This window comes from Hypanus sabinus, chromosome 4 (genome assembly GCF_030144855.1).
Source record: "Hypanus sabinus isolate sHypSab1 chromosome 4, sHypSab1.hap1, whole genome shotgun sequence".
Classification (NCBI taxonomy): Eukaryota; Metazoa; Chordata; class Chondrichthyes; order Myliobatiformes; family Dasyatidae; genus Hypanus; species Hypanus sabinus.
The window spans coordinates 29,620,410-29,642,977 of NC_082709.1; the positions used below are offsets into that span (position 1 = coordinate 29,620,410).

Genomic DNA, 22,568 nt, shown 5'->3' on the forward strand with positions numbered 1-22,568 from the left:
TGGCCTCAATGACGATCATACAGTTGCACTTACATCCAGTGTGATAAAGTGCTTTGAGAGAACTGACTTAGATCCGTTCCAATTTGCCTAAAGGCACAACAGGTCCTAGCAGATTGGTTCTTCACTCAACCCTGGAACATCTGATCAGCAAAGATGTATACATTAGAATGTTCATTTTTGACTTTAGCTCTGCATTCAACACTATCATCCCCTCTAAAGAAATCAGTAAGTTTCAAGGCCTTGGCCTCAATACCCCGTTGTGCAATTGCACCCTTGATTTCCTTGCTCGTAGAGCTGAGTCAGTTTGGATTGACAACACCACCTCCAACTTTGTTTTTGTTCAGTGTAGTTTTTGTCTTGTTCATGTAGCACCATGGTCCTGAAAAATGTTGACTTGTTTTTACTATGTATTGTACCAGCAGTTATGGTCAAAATGACAATAAAAAACAACTTGATCTTGAACACAATCTCCATCAGCATAGGTGCACTGCAAGACTGTGAGTTTAGCCCCCTGCTCTATTTGCTTTTTACTTATGAGCATGGGCTAAGCACGTCAACATTTCTGTACTGGGGAAACACAACTGGATAATAGTTTTACAAAATGCCTTCATTCAGTAAGCAAGAGTGACTGAGCACTCAAGTTTCAACAATAAATATATTTCTGATAATTAGTTTTTTTTCTCTTTTAGCTATATTAGTTCTGATGAAAGTTTGCCAACCTATAAAATTCACATTTTTAATTCACAAATGCTGCCTAATTTGGTATGCTTTCCAGCATACTCATTTCCAACAACTGTGTTCTGTAATTGGAACATTGTTTCCCCATCCTTTCCCCTTTTCACCTTTAATTCCTTATATTTGTGTTCTCCCTAGACGTCACCCTCTCTCAAATGGCATCAATACTATTTGCATTTTTTGATCCCTCGACCTCCATTCTATGTCAGGCATTTCCTTTAATTCCATCCCTTTCCCTTCCTGCAACTTAACACTTGCCTGTATTCTAACCTGCTCTAATTCCACTGAAATGGTAACTTTCTTTCTGTGCATGCTGTATGCTGGCTGAACTGTTGAGTATTGCCATGACACTTCATTGCTAGATTTCTAGCTGGTTTTGTTTTTGATTAACACACTCAAAATGCTGGAGAAGCTCAGGCTGCGTCCTTTTGAAAATTTTGAAAATGCCGGTTTCACGTAAAAACGATAGACATCCACATTATGCGTTTTTAAATATATCTTCTTACTAAAATGGATATTTCATCGAATCTCCTCCTCCTGTGCATGCGCAGGACACATCTACCGAAAACAAGCAACATGTTTGGTGTCGAATCTCGCTGTGAAAGATTTGCTGTGCGTTTGTCCAGTTACAGATTAGAAAAACTTAAACGACAAACTGCTGTTGGCTCTCGCGCAGGAGGACTTAAAAGTAGAAAAAAACTAATACTGGAGTGTATGGAGGCAACCGACAGGGAGTTCATGGACAGTATGACCTGGCTGACGACGATCATTGAAAAACTGGCAAACTCTGTTGCATTAATAAAGCACCTTGTTAAATATATAAAACATGTCTGCATCAGTGTTATCTTGTATTTCCATACAATGTTACATTAGGCTGTTACACATCTACTGTCAGAGAAGTACTTGCATAAATAGGTAAACCACCTTCATACAAGCAAGGACAGAAAATGGCAAAGTGAGTATGCTTATTTATTCAGTAAGTTATGGGTCAAAGTATTGGTGAGTACATTTCTGACTTCTGGCTTCAGTTTCTTTGCCGTCTGTTCTGAAATCGTTAGGTTACGTTCAAGAAAACAATGAAATTCTGCGCTGTTGTCACCATCTGTTCCGGCACGTCACGACAGCACTTTTAGATTTCTCTGGTTACCCCGCCCACACTGCTCTGGCCAAGCGGTGTTTTCAAAATTACACACCTTGGACAGCGTTTCTGCAATTCTCTGGTTTCAGGGGATGAAAATGCCATTTTGGTGTGGACGGAGGGTAAAAACAAAGAGAAAAAGCTTTGGTTACAGATTTATCTGGTGTAGTGTGGACGTAGTCTCAGTTTTTTGTTTTTTTTACCAGGGTGCTGACTTGTTTTTGATTAAATAGGTGAGCATTAAAGTGGCAGATGGTATAAAGTGTTTGCATTATAAATGAGATTGTATGTTTGGTAGGTAAATATTTCTTCAAGTATTGAGTATCTAGTTTGCTCTGAAGTTCTAGATATCCTTATGATGAAATGCAAGTTAAAATGAAGATACAACAGGCACTGTGAGCTTACACAATATCAATCTTTATTGTAATCAGTTGAATGTAAAAGTGAACTTTGCTGTAATAAGATTTGTGAAGGGCTACACCTGAAGTGCTATGTCCAGTTTTGATCTATCTACTTCATATATGATAAACTTGCCCTGCTAACAGTTCAGCATTGATTCCTCAAATGAGTATTTCTCCTTACACTCCAGAATTCTGTTGATCATGAATTATCAGCATAACTAGATGGGATGTAGTTCAGATTAAAAAAAAGTTGACTGTGGATGTTAATATATGTTTAGTAATATAAAATGTTAGATGCTCTACAGGTTAGGCATGATTGGTGGAGATACAAATAATTAAAATAATTAAAGTTTCAAAACAATTACACTTAATCAGAACTCAAAAAGTGAAATGCTGCAATGAAGTGTGAAGAAAACATGGAAAATATCTGCCTTAAGTTAGATAACACTGCTTTCTGTGTTGTCCAGTTAATGGTACTGGTCAGTCTGGAAGAGTGCCAGAGAAGGTAAAAGGATGAATCAAGTCTGAAAGTAAACAAACAAACTACATGCATCTCAGTTCGCGTATTCTGAAAGTAAATGTCACAATTATTTGAAATGTGAAATAAATTGAATGCTGGAAGTGTTCAGCCCATCATGTGGCAGCAATGGAGAAAACAAAAACTGAAAAGTAGAGATTATCTGAAATTGTTGAATTCATTGATTCCTAAATGCTCCACTGTGCTTACACAAAAAATGAGGTGTTTATCAGACTTTCACTGAGTTTTCTTCGAACATTGTGGGGAGTGGAATGGTGAATTTAGGTGCCATGGGTTAGCTATGAAGACTGAATGGAGGTGTTCTGCAAAGTCGCCAGCCTGTATTTTAGTTCTTTGAGTAGAGAAAATTGCATTGTGAGCACTGAATCCCATGCAGTGTTGACAAAAGTGCAAGTGATTTGCTGTTCCAGTACAATTCCTGGTTGGCATGACAGGACTGGTAAAAGTGCAAGGGTTTCAACTGCATTTGTTTGAAAAGGTGTGGTAAGAAAGGGAGTCTTGTTGGAGATGAAAGGATAACTCCTGGCACTGAAGACTGGCTGCTTTTGGCTGATGGAATGAGGGATGTGATCATGGTAGTTGTTGATCATTGAGCTTGTTACCATGGAGAACTCTGGCTCCACAGTGACCCTTCCTAGTGCTGATTTCAGTAATGTTCTCATTGCTGGGAATGCATCCTGAGCGTTAAGCAGGTTATTAAATTGCTTAATTTCTTCAGTCTTCAGTGTCCTGCCTAAATGACTGCCGTCCCGTTGCACTTACATCCATCATCATGTAGTGTTTCGAGAGGCTCATCATGAGGCATATCAAGACCTTGCTGCTCCCCTCACTGGACCCCCTGCAGTTTGCGTACCGGTCCCAACCGCTCAACAGATGACGCCATTGCCACCACCCTCTACCTGGCCCTAACCCACCTGGACAAAAAAGACAGGTCTATGAATGTTGTTCATAGACTTCAGTTCAGCATTCAACACAATCATCCCTCAGAAACTGATTGGAAAGCTGAGCCTACTGAGAGCATTCTGAGCAGCTGCATCACTGCCTGGTTTGGAAATTGCACCATCCCGGATCACGACCCTGCAGCGGATAGTGAGGTCAGATGAGAAGATCATCGGGGTCTCTCTTCCCGCCATCATGGACATTTACACTACACACTGCATCTGCAAAGAAAACAGCATTATGAAGGACTCCATGCACCCCTTATACAATCTCTTCTCCCTCCTGCCATCTGGAAAAAGGCTCCGAAGCATTCAGGCTCTCATGACCAGATTATGTTAACAGTTTCTTCCCCCAAGCTATCAGACTCAATACCCGAAGCCTGTTTATTATGCCTGCATTGTTTTTGTGCACTTTATGCAGTCCTGGGTAGGTCTGTAGTCTAGTGTAGCTTTCTCTGTTTTTATTTTATTACGTAGTTCAGTCTAGTTTTTGTATTGTGTCATGTAACACCATGGTCCTGAAAAACGTCGTCTCATTTTTACTATGTACTGTACCAGCAGTTATGGTTGAAATGACAATAAAAGCGACTTGACTTACAAATATAGATTATTAAATAATGTCTATGTTTCAGAAATTCCTTAACCACAACTTCTTTGAAAGGCAAGCTAATATTTTAATTCACAAGTAATTTGAAAATTCAAACAATTTCACATTGGAAATATTTAAAATCTTATGTATATCTTAAGTATTTTAAGGTTAATTTCTAATATTTTTGAAGGTAAGGATTTCTATTGGTTTTATTCAATGTGCTGAGTTTATTTTGATGAAGTTTGCTGAGGCAGTGTGAACAGCGCAATGCTGCCACCCCCAGGAGAACAATGTGTATTGTTTAAGGTATTGCATTGACTCCGGTAACATTATTCACCATAGAGTATCATTGTACTGTAATTTGATATTGTGTAGCTATGCGAACCAAGCTCAAGCTCACTGTCAGATTTCTAACTGAGGGAGAAGTAGTAGCTTGGGCTATAAAAATTCAGCCAGTGGGTTTTTATTGCAAAGATTTAGAGAATGATTAAGTTCTTTGTACTTTGCGCTTAATATTTAAAACTAAATTGTTACAAATAGCATTGATTTTTTTTTGGCAATCTTCAAGACCCATTTTCTGTCGTGCTGCATGCCAGGTTACTCTGCTAATGAGATTGTATTTAAACTGCTTTGTTCCTTTGTTACTGAATCTAAAATTTGTATTAGCTAATCATAGAACAACTAGGGTGTTAAGACATTCTGGCAGCTCTCAGTTTGTTTCTAAGGCTACATCCACAATAGACCGGATAATTTTGAAAACGCTGGTTTCGCGTAAAGGCGTCCACACTATGCGTTTTTAAAAATATCTCCGCCCACATTGAAACGGAGATTTCGGCAAATCTCCTGCTGCTGCGCATGTGCAGGACACATCTACCGAAAACAGGTGACATGTTTGGTGTTGAATCTCACCGTGAAAGTGTGCGTTTGTTCAGTTACAGACTAGAAACACTTAAACAATGGGCAGCTGCTGGCTCTCGCGCAGGAGGACGTAAAAGTAAAAAAGAAACAAATATTGGAGTGTATGAAGGCAACCGACAGGGAGTTCACGGACAGTATGACCCAGTTGACGACAAACATTGAAAAACTAACTAACTCTGTTGCATTAATAAAGCACCTTGTTAAATATGTAAAACAAGTCTGCATCAGTGTTATCTTGTATTTCCATACCATGTTACATTAGGCTGTTACACATCTATTGTCAGCGAAGTACTTGCATTATAGGTAAACCACCTTCATGTAAGCAAGGACAGAAAACAGGGCAAAGTGAGTACAGTATACTTATTTATTCAATAAGTTAGGGTCAAAATATTTGTTGAGTACATTTCTAACTCTTCTGGCTTCAGTCTTGTTGCCGTTTGTTCTGAAGTTGTTAGATTGTGTGGGGGGTTACGTTCAAAAAAACAATGAAATAGCGCGCTGCCGTCTGACAGCATTTTCAGAAGTCTCCGGTTACCCCGTCCACACTGATCTGCCCGAGCAGCATTTTCAAAATTACACACTTTGGAGTGTGTTTCTAAAAAGCTCCGGTTTCGGGGGATGAAACCGCCTTTTCAGTGTGGATGGAGGGTAAAAACGAAGAGAAAAAGCTTCGGTTACGGATTTATCCGAGGTACTGTGGACGTAGCCTAAAACTGGCTCAGTTGGCAATCCTGAAAGTGCTGCACTTAGGAAGTGTTGCTCCTTTTAACTACTTGTTCAGATATTCATAATCAAATGACTATATAAGGTACTACAATTGAATAGATGCTGACCTTTAGGAAAGTGGAAATGTTTTTGTTTCTACCTTGAATCTGACTTGATCCTTTTAAGTTTTTTTGTCATAACTTACTCACTCCTACTACTACTCATACTAAACACCATTCCTACTGAACACTGATACTTTATCCAACAGCTCTCAGTGTTAATTTTGGCACCATGTGTTTCTGTAATTCAGGGTTTTTACAAAAAAATCTGCTGATGGAACTCAGTGGGCAGAGAGGTAGTTGACATTTTGAGTGATGGAAAGATAGCCAGTGTAAAGCCTGAGACGAGAGCTGATAGGTGATGGTTGGAACAAAGTGAGGTGCAGAAAAACAGGCAGAGTTAATGGGTGGAAATGGATAAGGTATAAAAATTAAGGGGCAGATGGAGCCAGGTGAGGGTAGGAGAAGAGAAAGAAAACTCAGAACATGATAAAGGAGGGCTAATGGGCAGATGTGAGAGGAAAGGTGGGCCAGGGAGAAATAACTTGGATAAATAGATACTAGCCAGATGGAAATGGGAAAGGTGACATGGGAGAGAAGACAGGTGGATCAGCAGGAGTGGTCATGGAGCACATGAAGAGTTAATGGACAGGAATAGACAGGTTTGTTTCGTGATGGGAAGGAGAGCTGAAGTGACATTTGACCAGAAGCTAAAGTTGGGCAGTTGTGGACAGTGCAGTAGTCAGCTTCTGGTTTTGTGTCACAAACTATGTGAACTTGTTTCCAATGGATGCAACATTTGAAAACAATAAAACTTCCTTGTCGCATTTTTTCTCGTGGCTCAAACTGTCAGAATCAAGTTTAGTATCACTGACATATGTTGTGAAATTTGCAATAAAGTGGAATATATTTTAAAAAATTACTGTTAAGTGTCTACTTCCTCTCTGATAATGGTATTGAGAAGAGGGCACATCCTGGATGATGATGGTCCTTCGTGATGCATGTTGCCTTCTTGAGGCATTGTCTTTTGAATATATCTTTCCTTTCCAACATTAATGTACCCATAATGGAGCTGACTAACTCTACAACCCTCCTCAGCCTTTTCCAAATGCATTGACGTCAGACGTTGATGGAATCAGTCAGAATGCTCTCTGGGGCGCATCTGTAGAAATTTTGCTAGAATCTTTGGTGACATGCCAAATGTCATCACACTTCTGATGAAATACAGTAAGTTGCTGGTGCGCTGCTGCAGATAGCATATTTTAATCTGGTTATATTTAATCAGCTTTCAAATAAGTAAAGAACCAAAAGAGAGTGAGTCTGTAACAATGAGTATAAGCTAGTTTCCAAATTTATAAATTTTTTTTTTCATTTAGTTCTTCCCTCATTCCAATTAAAAAAAAATAAACCATTGATTGCCATTCTGTTTAGAAACAACAGTGTAAAGGATATAGATACTCAGTATAGGGGATTCGATTTTCAACTTTAATGTACCTGGTGCCTGGATCAAGAACTTTTAGATAACTTTTCACATTTAACGAGGAAGAAGTAATCTCCAAATACTTCACTCCCAGTACTTCATATCAGTACCAACTACACCTGTCAGACCACCTTTATTGCTTTCAGATCAGATTCACTTCACATTGAAGAATGAAGTTTTGCACTGTTTTCTCACAGTCACTGTGAACTTGCTGGTGTTCAAAATTAATGAAGACGTGTAATTATTGAAGAAAAATGTGTTTGATTTAGATTTGTACCTGTGCCTTGAAGTTTAAATGACAGTGCCATCCAGTTACCACTAGATGGCAGTCTTTTCCACAAATTAACTGTACGGTAATTATGCCAGAGATTTTGACAGACAGACATACTTTATTAATCCCGAGGGAAATTGGGTTTTGTTATAGTCGCACCAATCAAGAATAGTGTAGAAATATAGCAATATAAAACCATAAATAATTAAATAGTAATAAGTAAATTATGCCAAGTGGAAATAAGTCCAGGACTAGCCTATTGGCTCACTCCGAGGGAGGAGTTGTAAAGTTTGATGGCCACAGGCAGGAATGACTTCCTATGACACTCAGTGTTGCATCTCGGTGGAATGAATCTCTGGCTGAATGTACTCCTGTGCCTAACCAGTACATTATGGAGTGGATGGGAGACATTGTCCAAGATGGCATGCAACTTGGACAGCATCCTCATTTCAGACACCACCGTCAGAGAGTCCAGTTCCACCCCCACAACATCATTGGCCTTACGAATGAGTTTGTTGATTCTGTTGGAGTCTGCTACCCTCAGCCTGCTGCCCCAGCACACAACAGCAAACATGATAGCACTGGCCACCACAGACTCATAGAACATCGTCCGGCAGATATTAAAGGACCTCATTCTCCTCAGGAAGTAGAGATGGCTTTGACCCTTCTTGTAGACAGCCTCAGTGTTCTTTGACCAGTCCAGTTTATTGTCAATTCATATCCCCAGGTATTTGTAATCCTCCACCATGTCCACACTGACCCCTTGGATGGAAACAGGGGTCACTGGTGCCTTAGCCCTCCTCAGGTCCACCACCAGCTCCTTAGTCTTTTTCACATTAAGCTGCAGATGATTCTGCTCGCACCATGTGACAAAGTTTCCCACTGTAACCCTGTACTCAGCCTCATCTCTCTTGCTGATGCATCCAACTATGGCAGAGTCATCAGAAAACTTCTGAAGGTGGCAAGACTGTGCAGTAGTTGAAGTCCGAGGTGTAGACGGTGAAGAGAAAGGGAGACAGGACAGTCCCCTGTGGAGCCCCAGTGCTGCTGACCACTCTGTCTGACACAGTGTTGCAAGCACATGTACTGTGGTCTGCCAGTCAGGTAATCAATAATCCATGACACCAGGGAAGCATCCACCTGCATCACTGTCAGCTTCTCACCCAGCAGAGCAGGGCGGATGGTGTTGAACGCACTGGAGAAGTCAAAAAACATGACCCTCACAGTCCAGGTGGGCGTAGACATGGTTCAGCAGGTGGTGTACATGTACAGGTATTGTATTGTACATGTCTTGGTGTCTAAACACATGTATTTCTATCTTTAAAAAAATACATTTGGATCAGTTCAGGTGAAGCTTTAAAGTCACAATGCTGTGTTCTAGAATCATACATTGAGGAAATGGTCTCCTCAGCCCGAGTCCACATGAACTATCAACAGCTATTTACACATCATACACCGAACCCATTTTATTCTCCCCACATGCCCATCAGTTAATTCCGAGTCTACTGCTTGCCTGGGCATCAGGGACAATTTCCAGTGGCAATTTAATTTATCAACCTGGGATGTGGAATAAAACCAGAGCATCTGCAGGAAACCCATGCAGTTCATAGAGAACATGCAAACACTACAGACTGCTAGATGTCAGGATCAAAGCCTGATTGCTGGAGTTGTAAGGCAGTAAGTCTTCTAGTTACACCACTGTCTTCTGATGAGTTTGTGAGATTGTAACCAAATTGTTCTATCTTATTTCAGATAAATACTGAACAACTGTATATTGGATGTGCAGAAATTTGCCATTGAAGTTGGATTTTGTGTTGCTAATCATGTAGAACTAGTGCTATTGAAGGGTAGCTATTGAAGAGTACATTGTTTTGCACATTAAAAATATATAGTTGAAGATGCACATATTGAGCCTATATTGATAGGGAGCCTATGCCACTATTTTATGCTTCACTTTTCAGTATGCTTAACCTCAAGTACATTATATTTTTTGGCTGAACTTCTGGTAGAACATTCTGTGATCATGGCACTCTCTTTGAACAGCTTCTGCTGTATTCTCTGATTTATTAGTTTATCTGTTGCACTTATTACCTGTAGCCTTGGACTCTCTTCAAATAGCCATATTTTTAGTGAGTTGTATCAAATCATTTCATTATCTTATATTTTTGAGATTGCTCTTCTCTGCTTTGTATGATAGTGCCCTAGCCTGTATAGCCTTTCCTGACATTTGTAATTCCTGTTACTGTTCTTGTAAATCTTTTTAGAGCATTTTCTACTTTCTCTGTAACCTTTTTATGTATGTGGCCCAGAATGGTGCTTATTACTTTGTGTGTGGTCTCACTGAGGCTCTGCGAATTTATCAAAATTTGGCCTGTTCTACTCCTCTAGAAATGAAGCAGTACTATTATCTTTTAATGACATTCACCGATGTTTCTTTATTGTGATCTTAGACTACTTACTCTTGAATCCTATTTGTTCCTCTAAGTATTTTTGTCATTTACAAAGTGAGATATTGTGATTGTGGATTGCACCCACAAGTTTAGATCCTTAACATTAATTTTAAAAAGTGGCCTTTACACTGATCCCGAGGAAATGCCTTTATTCACTTTCCTCCATTGTGCAAAACAGCTATTCATAAATATTTATTTGTTATGTAGTCAACCTCGTATGCCTACTACCCAATGCCACTTTTGCGAAGTACCTCAACTTGCTGTCACACTTATTACGTGACTCTTTGTAGTCCAGGCACACAGGTTCGAATTGTGCAGGATAATGCAAGCTATCTTCAACCTTGTCATAAAATTTATCAGATTAGTTAAGTGCAATTTGCCTTTAAGAAACCTATGCTGCTTTGTTTTAATTAATTTCCTCCAGGTCAGTGTTTTTTCCCATTGAGGTTAAACTGACTTGTTTGTAGTTGATGGACTTATCCATGCGCCCATTTTTGAACAAGGGGATAACACAGACAGACAGACATACTTTATTGATCCCGAGGGAAATTGGGTTTTTTTACAGCCGCACCAACCAAGAATAGTGAAGAAATATAGCAATATAAAACCATAAATAATTAAATGTTAATCATGCCAAGTGGAAATAAGTCCAGGACCAGCCTATTGGCACAGAGTGTCTGACACTCCGAGGGAGGAGTTGTAAAGTTTGATGGCCACAGGTAGGAATGACTTCCTATGATGCTCAGTGTTACAGCTCGGTGGAATGAGTCTCTGGCTGAATGTACTTCTGTGCCTAACCAGTACATTATTGGAGTGGATGGGAGTCATTGCACACGTTACTTTTTAATCCTCTGCCATCATCTCTGTACCCAAAGAGCATTGGAAGATTATGGTTCCTCTACAATTCCTTCAAAATCCTAGGACGTGTCCCATCCCATCCTGGAAATTTATTATGTTCAGCTAACTTTTTTAATTCATTTGACCTGTCATGTTTTTATTCTAACATAACTATCTCCACCTTCATAATACTTGGAGGGAAGTCACCAGACTGGTGAAAGCCAATGCAAGGTACTCATTTAGTACCTTAAAGATACCTTGAGCATCCATGTGCATATCCTCATTTTTGTTCTCAGTAGACTCTACTGTTCTGTGTATTGCACTTATATTCCTGTAGAATTCTTTTGGATTTCCATTTATGTTGGCAGTGATTCTTTACTGATGTTCTCTATGCTTTCAATGCTTCTCATTTTAACTGTTTTGGTTCTTGGTGATATTTATAACCTAACTCTTATGTGGAAATTTTTAGATTTTTTTTAGTCAATTTTATCATCTGGATTTCTTTTTGTCCTGTTGGGAATATACATCAACTGCTTCTAAATCTCTTCTTTAATGGGAGGCCATTGTTCTGTTAAAGTTAAACACAACTATTGCGTTATAGCAGAACTATGTGCAATCTCATGCTGTTGTCTGTACCTGTCATTCACCAATCAACTTTGCTGCATTCTTTGCAATTGTATGGGCATAGTCGACTAAATTTAGTTATTCACAGACTAGTCTAGTCTTCCCCATTATATTCCTCATGCTGACTGTATACATTTTGGTTTTGCTCTGCCTTTCAGTACACATTTTATAACCTGTCACTTCCTGACTCAATTTGGTTATCCTTTCACAAGAAAAGCCACTTCCTTGGCTTTTTAGTATTCTAGACTTCTCCCCATTAGGGCCTTGCTTATTTAAAGCCCTATCCATCTTCCTAGTTATTTGACTTTTTAGGCCTTTAATCCTTGCATGGTTTAGGTGTAGACTATCAGAAAGCACAACCTTTTCTTTATCTCCAGTACTTTTCAATTTTGTCCATCCATACACAAACTTGCTTAATAGAAATGACATCATTGGTACCTATATGGACCATGACAACTAGATCCTCTCCTTCCCACCCACATTCCTCTGCAGCCTGGAGAAGGTGTCTGGGTAGGCAACAATGTCTTCAATTGTCATGTGCGTGATCACGGAATAGAATTACTATCCTCTTAACAATACAGTATGTCCCCAACTAAAGTCATGTTTCTTTTAACTCAGAGGGGAAGAATGGGTGGTATCCTCAGCAATACTTGACTCATTTCCTGTGCTGTGGATAATTGCTGAACCATTTTGAAGTTCTCTCACTTGCTGTAAGGGTTTCAAGAACCTCCAGTGTGTCAGTTGCAGGACTAGAGGTTCTCCAGCTAGATCCCTGTAACTGCTTCATTTACAGTCACACATTGCCTTTCCTGGTCATTTGTTAATTCTAAAATGTTTTATATCTGGAGTGTGTGGTCCACTGGAACAAAATTAGCTTTTGCTCTTGTGCAGTTTTTCTTCCCTGTTGCTGTTGTTTTCTCTTGGAAAACAACTGCATCATCAAGAGCCATCATCAATGAACTTGATGTAAATTTGCGATTTAATTTGATACATCGGACAAAATCGAGAACCCTTAAAGTTAATTGCACATTTCAATTAGTCCCTTTGGTAGGAAATGACTTGTTCTGCATATAGAGCCATTTTAACTGGCATTGTTGAATTAGCATTTTGTATTTTAGCATCAGGTTAATAAAACCAATTTTTAGATTTTTTTATTGGATTTTCAAAAAGTTACAAAAGGAAAAAAAAAATTATCAACCTTTCCCCCCTCCCCTTAACCCCTCTCCCCTAACATATCTCTGTGGAAGGAGAAAAAAAAGAGAGAAGAAAAAAGAAAGAAAGAGTGCCTGGATATCGGAAGATCCCCACATGCTCCACAGAGTTCGTAATAGCTTTAGTATATTCATTTATTTCTTTCCCCAAATAACCAATAATTTTATCTTCGGAGCACCTATATATTTAATCCTACTTTTTAGAAATATTTCATATTTATCTCTTAAATTATAAGTAATTTTTTCAAGTGGAATGCAGCTGAAAATTTCATTCTTCCAACGATCTATACCTAAGTATGAATCCGATTTCCAAGTAACTGCAATAGCCTTTTTGGCTACTGCCAATGCAATTTTTATGACTTCTTTCTGATATTTATTCAGTTTGGATTTCAGTTTTATCCCTTCAATATTGCCTAGTAAAAATAATGTTGGATTATGTGGAAGTTGTGTTCCAATAATTTGTTCCAATAAAACTCTTAAATTTGTCCAAAAAGGTTGAATTTTGAAACAAGACCAAGCAGAGTGTAAAAGAAGTACCAATTTCTTGATTACATCAGAAACATTGATCAGATGAATTTGGGTTTAATTTATTTATTTTTTGTGGTGTAACATATAATTGATGTAAAAAATTATATTGCACTAATCTTAACCGGACATTTGTTGTATTTGTCATACTGTCAAGACATAATCTTGACCAACTTGTTTCTTCAATTTTAATATTCAAATCAGTTTCCCATTTTTGTCTTGACTTATGAATTCCTTGTTTAATTGCCTGTTTTTGAATCAAACTATACATTCAAGAAATACATTTTTAAATTTTTCCTTTTTGAATTAAAGTTTCTATTTCATCAGGTTTTGGCAATAACATTGTTTGACCCAATTTATCTCTTAAGTAAGCCCTTAATTGGAAATAACACAAAAAAGTGTTGTTTGATATTTTGTATTTATTCTTTAATTGATCAAATGACATTAATATACCTCCTTCAAAACAATCTCCTATATATCTAATCTCTTTTTGAAACCAATTGTATAAAAGTTGGTTATCCATTGTAAAAGGAATAAGTTTATTTTGAATTAAAGGTCTCTTTGCTAATAAAGATTTCTTTATCTCATCATCAACATTTATCTTATCCCATAAATCAATCAAATGTTTTAATATAGGAGATTCTTTCTTTTCCCGCATCCATTTAGATTCCTACTTATATATAAAATCTTCTAGTATATTTTCTCCTATTTTATCTAATTCTATTCTAATCCATGCCAGTTTATCTTCATCAAAAAAAGATGCAATAAATCTAAGTTGATTTGCTTTATAATAATTTTGAAAGTTTGGAAGTTGTAACCCTCCTTGGTCAAATTTCCATGTCAATTTTTCCAACGATATTCTTGACATCTTGCCTTTCCAAAGGAACTTCCTCACACATTTATTTAACTCTTGAAAAAACTTATGCAGTAATTGTATTGGTAGTGTTTGGAATAAGTATTGTAATCTTGGGAATATATTCATTTTTACAGCATTTACTCTGCCTACTAATGTTATTGGTAATGTAATCCATTTATCAAGATCTTCTTGAATTTTTTTCAATAATGGTAAATAATTTAATTTATATAAATTCTTTATATCATTATCAACTCTTATACCTAAATATTTTATACCATTTATCGGCCATCTAAATTGAGTTATTAGTCGACATTGACTATAATCTCCTTTAGCAAGGGGTAGAGTTTCACTTTTATCCCAATTTATTTTGTAGCCTGATATTTTCCCATATTCTTCCAATCTAGAAGATAATTTATGCAGCGAATACAACAGGTTTGTTAAATAAAGCAAAACATCATCAGTAAATAAAGTAATCTTATATTCCTCCTGGTTAACTCTGAAACCCATAATATCTGAGTCCATTCTAATTAATTCAGCTAATGGTTCGATCACCAATACAAATAAAGCAGGTGATAACGGACAACCTTGTCTAGTTGACTTTGTTAACTGAAATGATGTTGAAATTTAACCACTTGTCACTACTTTAGCTTTGGGATTAGTATTTAAGGTTTTAATCCATTTTATAAAAGATACTCCTAATCCATATTTTTCCAACACCTTAAATAAAAAATCCCATTCCAATCTATCAAATGCTTTTTCTGCATCTAAGGCAACTGCCACACTGATTTCCACCCTCTTTTGTTCCAAATGAATTATGCTAAGTAACCGAGTTACATTATCTGCCGATTGTCTATTTTTGATAAATCCTGTTTGATCCATATGTATTAATTTTGGTAAGTATTTGGATAATCTATTAGATAAATTTTTTGCTATTATTTTATAGTTGGTATTCAACAAAGGAATAGGTCTATATGATGTTGTCTTGAAAAGATCTCTATCTTTTTTTGGCAATACTATTAAAATAGCTGTCGAAAAAGATTCTGGAAGTTTATGCGTTCTTTCCGCTTGGTATATTAACTCCATAAAAGGAGAAATTAGTAAATCTTTAAACTTTTTATAAAATTCAGGCGGAAAACCATCTTCTCCTGGGGATTTATTACTCTGAAGTGATCCTAAAGCTTCTTCGACCTCTTTTAATGAAAAAGGCATATCTAATCCCTTCTGTTCTTTCGAATTCAACTTTGGAAGAGTTATTTATGATAAAAACCTTTCTATCTCGACATTATCATTTTGTGATTCTGATTGATACAATTCGGAACAAAAATTCTTAAGTTTCATTAATTTCTAAAGGTTTATAAGTAATTTTATTTATACTTGTTCTAATTGCATTTATAGTTTTGGAAATCTGATCTGTTTTTAACTGCCAAGCAAGAATTTTGTGTGATCTTTCACCTAGTTCGTAGTATCTCTGTTTAGTTCTCATAATTGCTTTTTCTGTTCGGTATGTCTGAAGTGTATTATATTGTAACTTATTGTTAACAAGTTGTCTTCGTTTTTCTTTTGTCATATATCTTTGAGATTCTTTTTCTAATTTTGTAATCTCTTTTTCCATTGATCTATTTCTACCATATATTCCTTCTTAATTTTAGAAGTATAACTTATTATCTGGCCTCTCAAATATGCCTTAATTGCTTCCCATACTATAAATTTATCATCAACTGAATGTAAATTTGTATCTTAAAAAAACTGAATCTGCTTTTTCATGAAATCACAAAAATCTTGATGTTTTAATAATATTGAATTAAATCTCCATCTGTAAATCGATTCCTCTTTATCCATCATTGTCATTGTCAAGGGGGAATGATCTGACAATATTCTTGTTTTATATTCCATATTTTTCATTCTGTCTTGAATATTCATTGATAATAGGAAAAAATCTATCCTTGAATAAGTTTTATGTCTATTTGAATAAAATGAGTAATCTCTTTCTTTTGGATTAATTCTTCTCCATATATCAATCAAATTTAAATCTTTCATCAATGATAAAGTTAATTTTGTTACTTTTGCTTTTGTAACGACCATTGTTGATCTGTCTAAAACTGGGTCTAGACAAAAATTAAAATCTCCACCTATTAATATTTCATCATGTGCGTCAGCCAAATTCAAAAAGGCCTTTTGTATAAATTTTACATCATTTTCATTTAGTGCATAAATATTTATAAGAGTCCATAGTTCTGAAAAAAATTGATAATGTATAATTACATATCTCCCCGCAGGATCAATTAATACATTTTGTATTTTAATTGGTGAAGTTTTATTAACCAAAATTGCAACTCCCCTCGCCTTTGAATTAAATGAAGCTGCAATAACATTTCTGACCCAATCTCTCTTTTAATTTCTGATATTCTATCTCTGTTAAGTGTGTTTCTTGTAAAAAAGCTATATCTATTTTCATTTTCTTAATGTATGTTAAAATTATTTTTCTTATCACTGGTCCATTAAGCCCATTAACATTAAAACTTAAAAAATTCAGTAAATTAGTCATTATTTTTAACAGGTTACTCCAGTCTATAGTAATACCTAAGTTTTCAACTTTCGTAATACCTTGCGGAATCTTTTTAAAATTCTCCGTGTTGCTATGTGTCTCCCCCCCCCCCCCCCCCCCCGATTGTGCAGGCAAAGAAAGAAAGATTAAAGAAAAATAGATTATAAAGAAAAAAATAACAAATACCCCCCTACTAATGTTGTGAATAAAAAAAAACAGCATTACCCCCCTCCGTTGTACGGGTCATGGCAATCATTATGATTACACACGTGAATCCCGTAGCAATCGATCCGAAGTTCCCCCAGCTCCCCCGTAACATAAAAAAGTATATATAAGAGAAGAAAAAATAATATCACTACTCTCGATTAATATTACTCAATTTTAATTTTTCTCCCCCTGCATCATATAATTAAGAATATATTTAAATATTCTTCTGTCCTTAAACATCCATCAACTCCATTCACTGTCCCTGTCTTCATCTTTAATCCGTTTCACTTTTAAATCTTTGGCTGTGATTAGTGAATATTTGAGAGTTCTTGTGCAAATTCTTCCGCATCCCGATAATCATTAAAAAAATCTTTTTCCATCATCCAAAAGAATTATCAGGATTGCCGGGTGGCGCAATATAAATTTATAACCCTTTTCCCATAAAACTTTTTTTGCTGGGTTAAATTCCTTCTTTCTCCCCAAAAGGTCATAACTTATATCAGGATAGAAAAGAACTGTTTTCCCTTCTATCATCAATGGCCCGTTTCTCTTTCTGGCACATTGGGCAGCTGCCTTCAGGATCTTTTCTTTATCTTGATATCTTAAGCATTTTATCAAGATTGATCGTGGGTTTTGATCAACTTGAGGTCTTGACCTTAAGGCTCTGTGAGCCCTTTCAATTTCAATTAACTGGGTTCCTCCTTCCATTTCCAAAATTTCTGGAATCCATTTTTGAAAAAAACTTATTGGATCCTCTCCCTCTATACCTTTAAGTCCAACAATCTTAATATTATTTTGTCTGCTAAAATTTTCAAGTACATCCACATTTTCCAACAACTGTTTTCTTTCTGATGTCTAGGCAGAAATATTATCTTCCATTTTATTCACTCTTATCCATGGTGTCTCCCATTGTTACTTCCAAGTTTTTAATTTTCTTGTCCATTTTGTCCTGTCTTTTCATCATTTTATCAAACATAATCTTCATATTTTTAATATCTTTTTATTACTTTTAATGCTTTTAATTTGTGCTTTATTTGCACCAAAGATTTTTTTATGTCTCCAATGTCACCTTCTGTTGTTCTTCTTTATTTGTCTCTTCATCTTCGTCTGACTTATCCAGAGAATCTGATTCCACCTCATATTTATTTTCACTTTCAGTTCCGGTCATAGCTGGGATTTGTAGTTTGGGTTGCTCGTGTTTGCGCATGCCCCTTCTTTCACGCATGCGCAATTCCTGTTGCTCTTTTTTTTGGAAATGGTTGATGTTGCCACAGTTTCCTGTTCTGTATTGCCGGAGGTAAAATGCACTTGAGCCCGAGGCTCTTTGATGGCGGCCGGCCTTGATTCTTTTCCAACTTGTGTTGTCTTCAAAGTAGTAGTTTTCTTCTGTTTCTGTTTAGGAGACATATCTTAAGACAATCCTGAGTAGTTTATAAGAAATTTAAAAAAAATTTACTAACTTTTCTTCACTTAAACATTATTTTACTGGTTTTTACGGGAGAACTGGATTTCCACGTCTTGATCCTATGTCATCACGTGACGTCCCCCCTCCAGGTTGATAAAATTGATCAATTTTACACTTTGGTAAAGATACAATTTTGAAGGAATATGGAGTGCTTTTAATCATTGAGTAGTTTTTAAACACAGTATACACATTCTGTTTCTTATGGTTTTGGATTATAGTTTACTGATGCATAACCATTAAACTAAAATTTTAACCTGCCTCTCTTGGTCTTTCTTAGATGTATTTTTAGAGTGGCATGACTTGCTAAAATACTACCAATGAAGTGCATACGATTGAAATGTAAATTAGAAAGCAACAATTGTTAGAAATCTGAAACTGAAACAAAAAATCATAAGCAGGTCAGACAGCTTCTCTTCAAGGGGTGGGGAAATAACTCCTGGGGAAGGCTCCAGCATATTCCACTGATTTTGCAGTTGTAATATAAGCAATATGGTGGCAAGTTTGTACACAGCCTTCTCATTCAGCAGTAACCAAATACTCTGTTCTGGATATAGTGGAACAGTAGAGTCTTTGACTCAAATAATAAAGCTGGATCATTTACATCTTCGTGAGAGAACAGCAGTCTTAGTTTTGAATACTATTTCTGACAAAGTTGCATTTCTTCAGTACTGTACCAGGGGTGTCAGGATAGCCAGCTGAGCTCAGATTTCTACCTGAGCCTTAGTTGACTCCGTCCTTGTGCAGATTATCCATAGAACCGTATTCATAGTAACTATAAACATGAGATTCTGCAGATGCAGAATCCAGAGCAACACACAAAATGCCGAGGAGCGCATCAGTATCTACGGAGTGGAATAGACGGTTGACGTTTCCAGCTGAGACACTTGAAAGTCCTGCTGAAGAGTCTCAGCCCAAATCATTGACTGTTTATTCCTCTCCATAGATGCTGCCTGACCTGAGTGTCTGCAGCATTTTGTGTGTTGTTCATAGTAACTGTGACTTTCTATGAAGTTTGGTCTTCAGAATTTCAACATTTTGTCTTGTTGATTCATTGGTCTTAGGTATTACGTAAAAGTATGCTATCTTACCTTTTGGACATGTCAATGCTTTGGCACCTGGCTCATCAGCTGATGTTTGCTGCACTTCCCCCTTCATTTTCTGGGGGCTGCAGTGAGTAAATCTTACCACGTTCACTGAAATGTTACTGTGCAATACCTTTAAAGGGAATTAAGCGCATTGGAGTATTAAAGAAAGAGCATTTGCTTGTTCAGCACCACCAAAGTTCCAAGCACACTGAAGTAAAGACTAGATTTTACAGAATTCAGTTTGGATGTTTCCTGCCCTCTGTAGCTCATAAACTGATAGATGTGTAATCACAGGGATAAACATTAAGGTAAGGGTCAGTGTAAGATGCCCTTAACATGTGAGTGGTACAATTTATGGGCAGTTACAGACAATGTGAGGAGAATGACTTGGTGCATTGACAAGTCTACTTTTGTGCGGTATAATTGTGTGCTTCTGACACCGAATGGATTGATGTTTTAGAAGAAGTATTTTATTAGTCTTGAACGGGCACTTTGTATGTATGTATTTGTATTGAAATAATCTCTTTATTTTAAGGCAGGAGATTCTGAAATGGAATGGATGGGGCTACAGGGATTCCAAATTTACATTTAATAAAAAGGGGCATGGTGAATTTACAGGCAAAAGGTAAGACTTTGCTTAATAATGTTCAATGCAAACTTCAAAGGTAATTCTTTCAGTTACTGTCTCCTTTGAGTTGGAAGAAATTTGTTTTTAAAAACTAGTATCAATGTTAAGATACACCAAGCTCATGAGGATGAGCAAGATTGCATTATGAGGCCTCCATCGGTCAGAGTTGACCATGGATATCTAGCTGTCTAGATATGCAAGGCTCGGCAGTATGATATGGAGAGCAAGCTGTTGCCCATGTAGCAAACTCCCTCTCTACGCATCTGAGAAACCCAAAGGAACAGCACAGACCAATACAATTTGGTACTAGAAGCGTTGCAGGAGTTGCCAGTCAGCATTGTACCCAATGTAAGACTGTCTTAGGGACTTCAGCTTCAGATTTTTCCCTCTGGGTTTACTGTTCCTGAAGCTTTCCCCATGAGTGTGTATAGCCACAAGGCTGTGGAGGTTTGAGATCAGAGTTTTCCTTCTCCTAGATGAGCTGCCAACCATGGCTGATGAGCCCCATCTGCCCGAAGCGACTGGTTTTAAGGCACCAGTAACCTGCCTTTGTCCTTCTCCTGTCAGTAGAATTTTTTTTTAATCTCCTGTCAGTAGAAATGGTTCTGCCAGGCTTAGTAGCTAAGATACACATGAAAGCCAGGAGCTGCACTTGGTTGTCAGAGGCCAGTGGAGGTGCACATTTAATAGGCAGTGGGAGCTTGTCGTGATTACAACAAGGTTGAATTATAGATGCACATAAAATGCATTAGAACTAATGTTTTCTACTGCTGCTAAATGAATTTGTTCCTCTGGGAATGAGTAAACTTGTCTGCAATGTTTGGTATGTTAATTGTGAAGGTGAGTTTATCTGAGGTATCTGAACACTATTTTCTTTCAGACATATGGATATTCTCAACTATATTGCTGTTGTCTTTGTTGTGAAGTACTGTGAACAATAATACTTCTTATTTACAACCTTATAAATATCCTTGTCTTCTAACATTAGAATTATTTTGACAAATACATTTGAAGTTACATTATCATCATGTTTGTCCTTGGGATAAAATCATTAGAAGGCCCAGATTCTGGATTCAGTTTTTATTTTGTAAATATTTTTAATAGATGAAATGCAACTCTCAATATTTGCAGCTGGTTTCCATTTTTAGTGTTTCACTTGCAGAATCTTCAAACATATATTAAGTTTTTGAAAGTTCAGAAAGACAAAATAACAATGATATCCCATGTTTTGCTTTACTGCAAATGAGTCTTGAAATTCAAATGTCATTGACTCCTGCCTTGTTTATTGACTTTGGCTCGGCACTTAATATGATCATCCCTCAGAAACTAGTGGATAAACTCTCCTTGTTGGGCCTCAACACCTCTCTCTGTAACTGGATCCTGGACTTCTTGACAGAAAAGATGAGGTCAGTAGATGTAGGCAGGAACATCTCTAGCTGTGTCAGGCTGAGCAGCGGCACACCTCAGGGCCGCACACTCAGCCCACAGCCATTCACGCTGCTGATGCATGACTGAGTTGCTGGATCCAGTTCAAACCGAATCATCAACACAGCAGTGGTTAGCCTCATCAACAACAACAATGAGACGGCATACAGAGAGGAGGTAGAGTGGCTGGAAGAATGTTGCGAGCACACCAACTTGGATAAGAACAGAGAGATGATTGTGAACTTCCGGAAGGTCCAGGCTGAACACTCAGTGCACATTCACAGCTTCTCCATGGAGAGAATTAGGAGCACCGTGTTTCTGGGAGTGCACTTAAATCACAATCTCAAGAAAGCACAGCATTGTCTCTACTTCTTGAGGGGATTGAAGTGAGTTAGGGTACCCCCACAACAAATTTTTCCAGGAGCACTATCGAGAATGTCCTGACCAGCTGCATCACCATCTGGTACGGGATTTGCAAGGTATCTACTGCAAGTCCCTACAAAGGATTGAGAGAGGAGCACTGGGGTCTCCCACCCACCCACCAGAGATGCTTATCAGGAGTGCTGCGTACACAGGGCCCCGAGCATTGTCAATGATCCTCCCCATCTGTCCAACAATCTCTTTGCACCCTTACCACCAGACAGGAGATACCATAGCATTAAGATGAGAACTGTTAGGATTGAAAGCAGCTTCTTCTCCCTGCTACCACCCAGGTATCATCACGTGTGAAGTGCCAGTTGTGTTAGCTGTTTACTTTTTAAACTTGTATCATATATGCACCATATTTGTTAATTTATTTGTGGTATTACATCTCTGCTAAAGGAGGATAAAGGCATTCCTTCCCTCTGCTAGCTTGCAGTTTTAGCTCTTGCTTAGCTACCCCCCCCCCCCCCCCCCCCCACTCATATCAGGGTCATGTGAAGCCCCAGGAGCCGGTG

The 22,568-nt window shown here is 37.5% G+C and overlaps 1 protein-coding gene across 1 annotated transcript in view; it reads left to right on the forward strand.

The window, feature by feature from the left end:
• agps (alkylglycerone phosphate synthase) overlaps positions 1 to 22,568 on the forward strand; it is a 170,182-nt gene that overhangs the window by 24,191 nt on the left and 123,423 nt on the right. The window contains exon 2 of the mRNA XM_059966752.1: positions 20,113 to 20,202. Within this exon, the coding sequence (XP_059822735.1) occupies positions 20,113 to 20,202 (90 nt within the window). The remainder of the gene's footprint in view (positions 1 to 20,112; positions 20,203 to 22,568) is intronic.